General features: G+C 45.4%; 1 protein-coding gene across 1 annotated transcript; it reads left to right on the top strand.

The window, feature by feature from the left end:
- Nucleotides 1–314: 314 nt before the first annotated feature.
- On the top strand, nt 315–8623 carry FNDC10 (fibronectin type III domain containing 10). Its single transcript, XM_054009312.1, has one exon. It carries the CDS (start codon nt 4607–4609, stop codon nt 5393–5395), a length of 789 nt encoding a protein of 262 aa, XP_053865287.1. The 5' UTR covers nt 315–4606; the 3' UTR covers nt 5396–8623.
- The last annotated feature ends 4666 nt before the right edge of the window (nt 8624–13289 follow it).

Below are 13289 nucleotides of genomic sequence, written 5' to 3'. Positions count from 1 at the left end.
AGCAGCATACCACCCCCTATTCCCATCCTGGTGAAACTGTTCAGGGCTCACTTAAAATGAAGTGATCTCCTACAACATGTGTGAACCCTGCCTACTTAATCTGCCCCACCTTGTATTTTGCTTACACTCGGATTTCCTTCCCCAGTCCTCCAGAATAGCTCTGTGTAGCTTGACAGAAGTTGGTCCAATAAAATATTACCTCACCCACCATGTCTCGCTGCTATCCTGGGACCAACAGGGCTACAGCACTGCAAACAACAATTAAAAAGGTAAGTCGCTCAGAGAAGTTGGCTCAACAGTAGACAATTTGGTCATATAAATGCTCAACACATTTAAAATGAGGCTATATTTTAATAAATCTCAGACAGGAGTTAATTATGCTTGAAATGCATTCAACTAACTGCTTGAATTCAGGCCAAGTCATTTTCTGAGGCAGTAAAATACATTCAATCAAACTTCAATGCTTCAACTTTTGTTATACATCAAACTTTCACAAGCTAGTAAATGTTCCTCATGGAAAAAGCATAAAAACTCATCTATGCAGATTTCTCACTCCTGTATTGTTTATATTCGGACACATTACTTGCATTTTCCATATTACATTGTTATTTCCACTTAAGTATTTGTTGCATTCTGCTGTTAGCACAAACGTCCCAACCACATATCTCAGTCATTCTGCACAACACAGCTAAGATTCCCTTTTCTTCTCATTCAAAGGGACCACTTCCTTATAATAACAAGGAGTCCGGTGGCACCTTAAAGACTAACAGATTTATTTGGGCATAAGCTTTTGTGGGTAAAAAAAACCCATTTCTTCAGATGCATCATTCCTTAGAATGGCTTTTCATTCTCATTTTGTGCTCTCCTGTTTGCATTCTGGTCTCATCTGCTTCAGCCCATGCTGATTTTCCCCTGCATTTGCCAAACATTGATCCCCACCCCCCTTGCATTTGACAAACATTGATTTTTCCCTCCCTTCTGTGTTCTTAATTAATCAGAAGCCAATACTTCACCTTTATGTTTCCTCTTGTGTGTATGTGCGTGTGCAGCATTACTGATGATGTAATTGATGCTGACCATAATATATGCATACCAGCAGGGGCAGCGCACACATTATCTGTGACACCAAATGGTAGCTATTTTTAAAACCTAATTCTTGGCATCAAAAGCAGCAGAAATAATAGACAAAGAGGTAATATAAATCTCCATATATGGACCATATCATTATTCACTAATGGTGTAGGATGGGAGGAAAAAGAGGAGGAAACCATATATTCTCAGCACTATATATTTAATACTATGCAGCTTATATCATATGCTCAGAGAATGGTCACTGTTATAGGTGATATGGGCTGAATGAGTTAATGTCACTAAAGAAAACATTCGACTCTTGATTAGGGAACATTAACCATATTCTTGATCACAATAAAGCTTTTCTACAAACTGTAATTTGAAAAGTCTTCCTTGCAAGATTTTGCAATGAGCAGGCCAGTGTTGGACCAGGAAGTATTTCACAGTAAAAAACCAATAACAAAACAAAGCATCTTGTCCTTCAGCAATATTTATAGTCTCCCTTGACTGGTGGAGGAGGAGAAAGTACAATAGTAACTTCTGGCTTCTCTGCTGCTTAAAACCTCTTAAGACTCTTCATAAAGTTGTTTATAAAACAATTAGAGCAAATGATAGTGTTGGGTAGAGTCTGGGGTTAGGCAAGATTTAGAGCAGCTTCCACCACTTTAACTGTGCAAAGGATCCTCAAAGAGTTGAGGTTACATGTGTATTTTTATCATCCTTTATTCAGGAATCTCCTGCTTCCGCATTCTGACAATGGCAAGAGCGGCAGGAACACACTCCCAGCATAAATCTTTCAAGAGCTTTCTGAAAGCATTATGCGGTCAAGCAAAAATGTGCCTGGTGTTATGTCCCCACCAATGGTTGTCTTCATTTTCCCTCTGTATTGCAGGAAATGGCGGACCCCAGGAGACTGAGTGAATGGATGAGGAGTCCTTCTGGCGACTGGAAGTGGCTTCGAATTACAAGTCTCTCTGGGGCTATGTGTACACTGGTAAAAAAAACCCACAGCACCAAGTCTCAGAGCCCATGTCAGCTGCCTCCCGCGGCTCAGGCTACAGGGCTATGACATGTCAGTGTAGACATTCGGGCTCCGGCTGGAGCCTGGAGTCTGAGACCCCAGGAGAGGGGAGCATCTGAGAACCCAGGCTCCAGCATCTTCACTGCAATTTTTGGCCCCGCAGCCTTTAACCCTGCCAGCCCGAGTCAACTGACCTGAACTCTGAAGCTTGGTGCCACGTAGATTTTATTGCAGTGTAGACAGGACCCAGCTCCAGCCCGAGCCAGCTATGGGAGCCAACCACGGCCATTTCTCGCAGCGTAAATGTATCCTGAGCTACCAAGGGACTGGACTAAATGCCTTAACGAGTCCTTTTTCTTCTCTAATTGCTATGATGGGTGTAGCCAAGCCATGCCACTGACTGCCTGCCTTTCTCCCAGCCTGTGTCTGACTCAGTATGTCATGCTCAAGTTCCCCCCGGCCCCCATTCCTCTGCAGAAAGGCCAATAAACCCTACCTGGCCCCCAGGGCCATGCTTAATAAGATTGAAATTCTAAACCTGAAAGCATAACCTTTAGTTTATAAGAAAATCAAGACAAAAACACTTCCATGACCAAGATACCACTCACTCACCTTGACGTAGCCTGGTCCAGGGGGCAGGACACCTGGGTTCTATTTAGGGCAACCAGATAGTAAGTGTGAAAAATCAGGATGGGGTGGGGAGTAATAGGAGCCTATATAAGAAAAAGCCCCAAATATCGGGACTGTCCCTATAAAATCGGGACATCTGGTTACCCTAGTTCTAGTCCTGCTATCCACTTACTGGGTGGCCCTCCAACAGCATTTCTGTTTTAACATTGCGTCAATATCAGTCTGGTCCAAGCAGGGTTAGGTGATGGAGTGTTAGAAACACCTGGCGGCCTTGCAACCTGTCTCCACCAGAGCTCTCAGTGTTGCTAATGCTGGTGGAGCTGCATGAGTCTGAGCAGGGCTGGAAAACTTTCTACAATTTTCCCTAGAAAAGGGCCCTCAAAGAAACATTTCCCATCCAGTACAGTGCTGTCAATCAATGGGATTACTCTGGGCTACCTGGCAGGAAGTGCCAGCTGGACTGGGCCTACCCTGTACAACAGGGGTTCTCAAACTGGGGGTTGGGACCCCTCAGGGGGTTGTGAGATTATTACATGGGGGGGGGGTCATGAGCTGCCAGCCTCCCCCCCCAAACCCTGCTTCGCCTCTAGCATTTATAGTGGTGGTAAATATATAAAGAAGTGTTTTTAATTTATAAAGGGGGTCGCAATGAGAGGCTTGCTATGTGTAAGGGGTCACCACTACAAAAGTTTGAGAACCCCTGTTATACAACATGCAGCAAAGGGATGAGGGCAGAGCTAAGCGGGAAAAACAGATCCATGGTGATACTTTGTTCCAAAGGGAACGGAATTCCGTTACTCCCCATTTCAGTCACAGCTCTGTAAATTTTAAGGGCCAGATGGGACCATTAGGTCATCTATTCTAACTTCATTCCTAAGCAAAGCCAGAGACTTTCACCCAGTTACCCTCTATCAGGCCTGGTAACTTGTTTGACTAAAGCACCTTGTCTAGAAAGGCATCCAGCCTTGATCTGAATCTACAGGAAGGAAACTGGTCCAAATCTCCTCTCATTGCTACTGTTGGCAGAACTGCGCAGGTGCATGGATAATTTAAAAGTCAAACACAGGTGGAACTTTTGGGTAGAGGCCCCTGACTTCATCCCTCTCCATAAAGTACAGTGGGTGCTGATAGGATCCAAATGCAGGGTGTCAACCCTTTAGGATTGTCCTGGAGTCTTTAATTAAAGCTTATGTCATGTAATGAAACGTCCAGCAATAGTTGACCAAAACTGGCAACCCTTTTCCAAATGCACGTGGGTCTGATCTAAAACCCAGTTGAAGTTAAGGGGAATCTTTCCATTGGCCTCAAAGGGTGTGGGACTGGGTGCTTTCGGGGGGAGAGGGGGTTGCTGGAGGGCTTGGGCGAGCCTTATTTCCCCCGTCTTGAAAGCCTGACAGTGTTCAGTGCCTGCCTGCAGGACGAGGGAGGGTCTGAGCTATTCGTTGCCTGGGCTCTGGTTTAATCCCCCGCTTTCAATGCGGCTTCTGGCTCCATCCTCTCCCCATCTGCGCTCTGCCAAAGCGCAGGGCAGGCGGGTTTCTGCTCCGCAGCCCAGCGAGAGTTAACGCCGGAGCCGGCTCTCCATTGGCAGCCGGGGGGCGGCGCAGCCCTTTCGCTGGAAGTTGGCGGGTCTGAAAGGCGCCTGCCGCCGCTCAGCTCCGGGAGGAAGAAGGAGGCAGCGACTGCTCCCTGCACCGGGGACTCCCGGGGCAAACTTAGCCGGCGCTGGCGGAGACCGGGCGCGCCAGGAGGAGGCTCCGGTCTGGGCTCGGCGCATGACGCTCCCGGCCGCCCTGCTTGGCTGGGATGCCTGGTCCCCGCGGCTCCGGAGGGCGTGAGCTGCCCCTGCCCGCCTGCTAGGGCTGCGGTGCCCGGCCCCGCTCCATGCCCCGGGCGCCCCCCGGCCCGGCCAGCATGCTCCGCCTGGGCACGCTGCTGCAGTCGCTCGCCCTGCTCTGCCTCTGCCAGCACCGCCCCGGGCACGTCTGGGGCAGGCTGATGAGAGGCTCCGGGGAGCTGGCCGGGAGCGCCGCCGCTGCCTGGGACCCGCTGCCGGCCCTGCCCCGGCGGAGCCGGCGGGGAGCCTCGCCGCCGGCCAACAGCTCCGGGGCGGCGCCCTGGTGCCCGTACAAGGTGTTCAGCGAGGGCCAGGCCAGCGGCCGCCTCTGCTTCCGGAGCCCGGCCCGGGACTTCCAGTGCCCGCCGCCCAGCTGCAAGGCGCACCGCTCGCCGGGCCGCGCCCTGGTGGCCAACGTGCTGCGCAACGGCAGCGTCCTGCTGCAGTGGGGGGCGCCCGGCGGGCCGGGGCGGGACCTGCGGGGCTTCGCCCTCAACTGCTCCTGGGACGGCACCTACACCCGCTTCCACTGCGACAGCGTCCAGCTGGGGGCCAGCTGTCGGGACTACCTGCTGCCCGACGCGCACGGCAGCGTGCGCTACCGCCTGTGCCTCCAGCCGCTCTACCGGGCCGGCGGGCCGGGCGCGCCCCGCGCCGAGTGCGTGGAGTTCAGCGTGGAGCCGGCCAGCATGCAGGACATCGTCATCGCCATGACGGCCGTGGGGGGCTCCATCTGCGTCATGCTCGTCATCATCTGCCTCCTGGTGGCCTACATCACCGAGAACCTCATGCCGCCGGCCTTCGGCCGGGCCGCCGCCCCCAAGAGGGGCACGTAGGGCAGGGGCCCCGCCCCGGCGGGGGGGACCGCTCCAGAACCGGCCCTAGAGCGCCTTCTGCAGGCGGGGGCATGGAACCGGCCTCTAGAGCTGGGGGCTGGAGCTCCCTCTGCAGGCGGGGCCTTGGAATCTGCTCTGGAGTTCTAGAGCCAGGAGGTGTGGAACCGCCCCTAGAGCCCCGGCCTGGAGCTCCCTCTCCAGCCAGGGGCCTGGAACCCTCCCCCCAGCTCGGGCATGGTGGATCCCTCTCCATCCAGGGTAGTGATGGACACTTCTCTTCCTAGCTGACTCCAAAATGCATATTGATCACAGTGCTGTAGGGGGTAGACTTTGATTAAAGCGTCACCTGGGGGTTACCAAAGCCTATAACCTTTCTGTTCCTGTTAGCGGTGACAAGGACAACTTAAATCCAGAGGAAACCAGTGCCATCACCCAGAGCAGATCTGCAGCAACCTGAGGGACCTCAGTACCGTTGTATGACTCAAAGATCTTTAGAGTTGTATGCCGTATTATTTTTCATAGAGGACTTTCTATAGATCAGTCTTAACTAGACCAAGGGAAGTTTTAAATAGCTAAGAAAAACTGTGTTTAGAAAGAAGCAGGGGGAAAATAGTCACGCATTCAGCTGTCTGAACATCAGTGTTCTGTGATAAAGAACTTATACTGTGAAATATTTGTGAGGTATGTAATTGTGGTTGGGCATGGTCATGCAGACATTACTAATAGACAAGTAAGTATTGTTATGGAATCCTGAAAGATTGGGTTATAAGCAACCTTCGAGATAATGTTGATGTGTGCATTTGATTGTGATTTTTAGAACTAAACATTCCACAAGAGGATAAAAGAGATGGGACAAAGAAAGCCCCAACTCCTCACACTATGTGCCATAACCTAGATTGTTGCATTGTTTTGCGGTCGTGTTACATAGGAAAATTCACAGTAAAATAGAGTTAGTTAGTAATAGGATCAAAATTAGGCATATTAATTAGTTAGTGCTGATTTAAAGCATTCAGAAATACAAGCCTGTTCTTCAGCACATATTTCGTTAGGTACCATCTTTTTTGTGAAGTTGTTTTCCTTCATTTCATTTGCAGACCAGTTGTTAAAATACCAAGATCTTCTTGTTTTAATAGCAAATTTGCCAAGTGGATCATGTAAAGGTTTGGAATTTTGTTTTCTATTTTTAGTAAAAAAAAAATAATAATAAAAAAAAATTAAAAAGCAGCTATTCTGCCTGAGCCATACTCAGTTTTCAAACTTAAAATATCTCAGTGAGTTAAAAATAAAAATCAGGAATCTGCATGAAGTGCCAGCAAAATTGCAGTTTTGAAAAGTAAACGAACTTATTTTTAGAGGCCTCAAATCAAAAAAGCACTTAAACACATGTTTAACTTGAAGCATGTGCTTAAATCCCATTGATTTAGATGTGCTTAATTGCTTTCCTGAATTGGAATGCTATCCTGAAACTTGGCCAAAGAGAGTAGATCAATACAGCTTCAACTCTGGGGCTGATGCAAAGTCCACTGAACTGAGTGGAAAAACTCCCATTGACAGAGGTGGGTTTTGGATCAAGCCTTATGGTAAGCAGCTCAACAACTCAGGGGCCCAGGCCTGCCCCAATTGAAATCAACAGGAGTTTTGTCATTGGCTTCAACAGCACTAGGCCCTTTCAAAAGTAACAATGTTTTTAGAAAAAACATTGGATCTAGCCAATGTGTCTCAGGTTTCTGCCTGCTGCAGTTTAAAAAAGGTCAATTTAAGACTGAGATTCATAATGGAAACATGAACTGAGCTTTAATTATAATGGTGTGAAAAATACACAATATTAACTACTATGACTAGTATTTGCTACCCCATCTTTTACGAATGCAATACACATTTGTTCCACTAAGGTAACACCTCCTAATCTCTGAATTCTGTTATGTAGTAACTGAGTATTTTTAATATAGGAACACTAGCTGTAATCCAGTCACTCGATGCTATAGTAAACTAGGATTTTAGCTAAACTCTAGTATTCATTATATTGTGCCTTAGTGTTGAAAGTTTGACCCATTTATATTGGCTTTTCTGTTCTTGTTGTAAATGTTATTGGAACATGTGTACTCCCACAGTGTTTTGTCTATTTAATAGGAAAATAAACCTAGGCTAGCTGAATATTACTTAAATTTTAAATATATATTTAAAATAGAGTAAATTACCTTCCTAGAGCTTCTGTGTTAGTTTTTATTTAGTATTGTCTCCACATAGTTTACTGGTATAACAAAAATCTAACATTATATCACACTAAAAATAATGGTAGGGGGAAAATAGGGTTTATGTAACAGCGTATTATTAATAGATCACACATGAAACTAAAGTGTCTGTCTGAATAAACACGTATGTTTATAATCAGTAAATGCCCAGTGAGCGTTTCTGAGGTAGTATGGAAGACCTAAAACTTGTAAGTACAGTAGATGGCATATGTAGAAACCCTCTAGGATCTGTTAAAATACAATATTTATACTAATCAGATGAGCACAGCCATACTACAGACTACATTTCTCCCCCCTCCCCCCAGTGTGTGTGTGTGTGTGTGTTTAATCCAGCAAGCAAATTTATTTCCCTTAGGACTGAAATAATTTAAGGGTGGTCAGGAAGCTGAAGATTTGTATTTTGTCAGACAAAAATACCTCTCTTTTTCATTATTTCTTCATGTTTTCCTTCTCACAAGAAGCTTGCTTTAAATTACACTTCTTTCCTTCGTGAGTTTCTTGCCTATGAACCTTGGTTTAAAACCACCTGACAGTATTTAAAATATAATTGCAATCGGGGGATGAGCCCTGACAGACAATTTCATTCACGTTTTTCCCCAGAGAGAGATAATGTGTGAAATAATCTGAAATTAGTTCAAGAATATTAAGACAAGTTGTACCTAGTGGAGTCATGTCATTCTTTTTATAAATTCATTGAAATTCAGTGGATTTAAACCCACGGTGAATTTGGCTAGTTGCCTTTGAAGACTTCGCATGCATCTACCCTATGGCCAATTCTAGGCAGGATTAGTAGAGTGGAACTAATATTGTACATTTCTATCAATTTCTGTCACTTGCTGTTGCTGTCTTGTCCTTCATCTTGCCATGAATTGCCAGACTTGAAAGTTAAATGTATAACTAATGAGCCTTGTATCACCTTGGAGTTGACCTTAATGAATTAAAAGAACATAATAAAAACGTTATAGATTCTGACTGATACCTTTTTTGATCAGGTGAGTTAGAAGTCCTTTCTGATTCACGTAGTGGATAAACCCACCTAAGGCTTGTCCTAGTTATATTGCTTGCTGTAAAATTATTGCAACATTGTTTGTTATACAGGTAGAAACACATGGAATTTTTGAGCACGTGCCTTATGGAAAACATTGCTAGCATAACTCTTCTGCACAAAGATTTCCCCCCCCCCCCCCCCAACAAACAGGTTTTCTGTGCACACCTTTTCTTTTTCTTTGTTCTTGTTCAGTGTCCCACATGTCTACGAACCTGAAACAAAACCCAGAGAGGTCAATAGAAAGTCACCCATGGACTTCACTGGGCTTTGGATCGGGCCCTATAATGCTGCATTTGTTGTCTGTGTTTCTCAGCAAATTAACTGTAAAAATATTTCCTTTAAAAAAAAAAATGAATAACACTGGTGGTTCAGCTGTACAGCAAGTATGTTCTCAGCTGTGCTGGAATTTTCAACACCCATATTTTTGGTTTGATTTCTGGCCAGTATAATAGAATTGCAGCGGTGCTTCATTTGAGGATCTCAAGTGATTTGCAAGCAGTTGTAAGTATGTTTATTTCCATTTTAAAGATGAAGAAACTGAGGCACGGAAAGGTTATTGAGTGACTTGTCCAAGGTCACACAGAACTATTCTGGCAGAACCTGGATTAGAATCCAGACCCTCTGACTTCTAACCTGCTTTTAATAAATAGAATCAGCTTTAACAACTGTTTTATTTTCCAAATAATGGGTCAGATCCTCAGCTGTTGTAAATTGGCATCGTTCCATTGAGATCACGGAAGCTATGCTCATTGACATCAGCTGAAGCTGTGGCCCAATCCATTTAGGTCTTACTCGGTTTGACATTCAATGTTCCATTCAGATTTATGTGCCGTTTAAAATAAGAGCATTAAAAATTAACTATTTTCATTTCTCATCATCCATCATTGATGAACCATAGTTTGGGACAAACATTACACAATTTCTTTTCACATATCTTCTCCTTGAGCTCCTTTGTAAAGAGGTGATCACAGTATCTACCGTATTTTAATAGCGGAGTTAAATACATGCGCTAAAGACTCTGAACACACTACATTTCCCCACTAATAACAACATGGTCAAAACAGCCCTGTCTGGTAGTTCATCCAGTGCAGGTCCCACCCCAACGGTGGCTGAATTTCTGCAGTGGGTGAAGTGAACTGTTATTTATGTAGAGTGTACTAGTACCCATACTCGCTTTCCAAACACCGAGTGGGAGAAACAAAGTTCCTGTCCCAAAGAGCTTGCTATCTATATCGGTAAATCCAGCATACAGGTAATGGCCCCAGCCCTTCAATCAGATCTGATAGTGCTGATCTTTCCCCTGTGAGAAGCCCTACTGAGCCAAAATGATCAGTGTGAGGATAGACGCCTCTTTTGTTTTTAAATAGAAACTATCCCAATCTAACCTTTTAATGAGCCGTTCTTAGCTCCAGACCCAAGCCTCATCTACAACCACAAATTACTTTAATCTATGTACTCACAGAACCAGCTCCTGATCTCAGTTACTCTAGCAGAAACAGCAACAGTTAATTCCTAGATTTAACTTTCAAATAAACTGCATTGGTAGATACTGGTAGGGAAAATGCACTTGCTACAACATCTTCCCCACTATCCCCCCTATAAAGAGATACCCTCTAGCAATGACATCTGCTTTTGTGGATTGCATTTCTGCAGCATGTTGGGTGGGAGGGGTAAGAAACAAGAGCAACAAGATGTACTACAAAGGATTAATCCTGTTGTGGGAATTGCTGCAACTCTCAGAAGGTTTATCTTATCAGCATTACATTCATTTCTATGCATTATGGATGGGATGTGTAAAACAATATCGTATGGCTTCTCATTGGCTTTCAGTGGATTAAATCTTGACAATATATCGCAGCGTTGGGGCAGGAAAAATGAGATAATTCTCTCCCTTTGCATATGATATTAAGCAAAACAAGAAAACAACATGTTCAATAATAACCCATTTGCAATTGATCATTTTGATTTTTTTTCTACAGCATGAATAAGGAAATTCCTATGTAGCAATAATGGGGATGTTACTTGTATGTGCCTTGATATTAATTGGATCCAGACACACTGTATTGTATAAAATGGGGCAATTAAATTAAGCATTCTTAGCCAGTCCCTTCAAAATACTCAGCTTATGCTGCAGGGGTACGATTGATCCTGTTCTATTTCAGGATATTCTAAAGAGCTGGGGCTAGACCCTCAGCTGGTGTATCTCTGCACATTCCATGGACTTCAATGGCGCTGTGCTGATTTATATTGTATATTAATATTATGGAGGGGAAATGGAAATAGCTTCTGCTGTGTTGTCTCTGCCTTAGCAACTGGGGTGTTAAAAATCCAAATGCTGCAGTCTAAGGGGTGTTTGGACTCAGGGCTTAGCTGCTAATTTTCAACACAAATACCCTGCAGTCTGCAAGCCACGTGTGCAGCTGTTAAAATAGGATGCGGCTGAATTAGGCTTGCAAGCAAATTTTCTCTGTGCCCTTGTGCTAAATGGGAGAAAAAACGGTATTTGTGGAAAGGTGAGCAAACGGAACTTTTCTGACTGACTTTGCCTTTGAATCATCTCAACTCCCAGGCAGAGATGGCCTCAGCTTCAGGCTAAGATGGGTTGTTGTTGTTGTTTTAATTACATTGGGGTTTGTGTTGCATCAAAGGGAAAGTTCAACGTGCTTTGCTTCCCTGTGAGGTAAAGGGAAGGCTGATACTTTGCTTCCATGGATACCTGGAGTAGTAATCCTGCAGGGTTGCAGACCACTAGGCTGTTTTTCACCAAAATATTGTAGAAAGAAGAGGGGGTAGGTGGAGGTGGGGAAGGGAATAGTAGATAACAGTTACCTGGTCATGTTCCTGTATAAAAATCCTGCAGTTCTAGTAAGGTCTGTTGTAGGCCAATTCTGAGCAGATGCATCTTCTCTCCTTCCCCCAGTGTTATATGCACTCTCTCTTTGAGGGCCACCCAAGTTGAAAAACGGATCCAGTCTTTGCACTGTTTTCAGGGTGGTGGGTTTTTTTAAGCTTCCCTTGCAATGTCCGAGCCTGTCTCAACTCAGTCCTGGAGAGATTATCAGCGGGGATGAAAGAGGGACCCACAAAAGTTTATGCTCAAATAAATTTGTTAATTTCTAAGGTGCCACAAGTACTCCTGTTCTTTTTGGGCCTCTTTAACTCATTCAGCCCTTGAGTCGAGAGAAGGAGGTTTGGTTGACCAGGCTCCAGGTCAGGGAGCTCCAGGGAAACAGAGAGAGACACTCCAGTAGGCTTTTACTTATTGATTTGTTTGTTTGTTTCCTGATTGTAAAATAGAAGGGAAGGAAAGGCAGCTAGAGGCTGCGAGATCAGGGAAGGACGATCTTGTAATTAAGGCACTGAACTCAGACTTGCTGTGGCGGGATGTACCAGACCCTTCCTGGCCCCATGCTGGAGCCTTCGTCACACCAGATGCAGTTTCTGGTTCTGCCACAGACTCCTATCTTGGGCATGTCTCTTAATCCCTCAGTGACCCAGGTCCCCATCTGAGAAATGGGGATGATGATAGTCCCTTTGTCTGCTGCATCTAATTACAGGGACCAGTCCTTACAATGTGTGTGTGTATACAGCGCCGAGCACAATGGGGCCCAAATCTCGGTCAGGGCCACTAGGCATTACCACCATGATGGTTCTAATAAATTGGTGTCAGTTTGGATTAAAGCTTGACTACCCAGCGACTGATTTTGCATTCAAATCTGAGCCTCCTGAGAACTTTTTCTGCCCTGCCCTGTGACAATGGGTACGTTTACTGCAGAGACAATATTCTTCCTCCAGTTCACACGCACAAGGCTCAGGTTCTCCATAGCCAGGCATCCTGAAGCCAGTAGCTCTCCGTGGAGTGTACTTCAGTGTGGAGTCTGGCCTGAGATGCTTTAGCAGATACGTAACAGCAGCCAGTTAGGACTTGATCCACATGGAGAGGTTTGATCCTTCTATTATAGGTACTTCTCTGGCCCCCAACACCACAGTCCCCGAGTGCCTCACAATCTTGACTGTATTTATCCACATGACACCCCTGTGTGGTAGGGCGGTGCTATCATGCCCATTTAACAGACTTGGAACTGAGGCCCAGAGCAGCTTTTTAAAGGGACTTAGGTGCCTTACTCCCATTGAAAACAATAGAAGTTAGGTGCCTAAATACTTTCAAAAAATCTCAGCCTAAGTGACTTGCCCGAGGTCACCTAGGAAGGCTAGGTCAGTGCAGGGAATTAAACCCAGGACTCCCAAGTCCTCAGCTGACCCTGTAACCACTGGACCCTACTTTTTCTCTGCTGATCATGGTGGAGCTGCCATAGTGGCAGGGCACAATGCCATTTCACCTGGCAATCCAAACCCTGTGTGCGCAGTTTATCTAGTCGCTAATAGTGCTTGCGCTGAGTTGTATTTCTCTACCTACATGGTAACAAACCCACTATTACTTCTCTTAGCTCTTGCCCCAGAAGAGATGCTTGTATCATTTATTTGCTTGGCAGACTCATGTGTTTGCATATGATGAGGCTGGTGTTCCCTACCGATAGTATGAAGATGAATGTGCTTGTTTTCCTGCATGCAGATGCAGGCAGGTTTCCAAAGC

The sequence above is a fragment of the Malaclemys terrapin genome, chromosome 19 (genome assembly GCF_027887155.1).
Source record: "Malaclemys terrapin pileata isolate rMalTer1 chromosome 19, rMalTer1.hap1, whole genome shotgun sequence".
NCBI classification, from domain to species: domain Eukaryota; kingdom Metazoa; phylum Chordata; order Testudines; family Emydidae; genus Malaclemys; species Malaclemys terrapin.
This window is presented reverse-complemented; position numbering and strand designations above follow the sequence as displayed.

Bases quoted from the DNA above. Each gene is read 5' to 3' on its own strand.
- FNDC10 (XM_054009312.1), top strand. From the start codon at position 4,607: ATGCCCCGGGCGCCCCCCGGCCCGGCCAGCATGCTCCGCCTGGGCACG.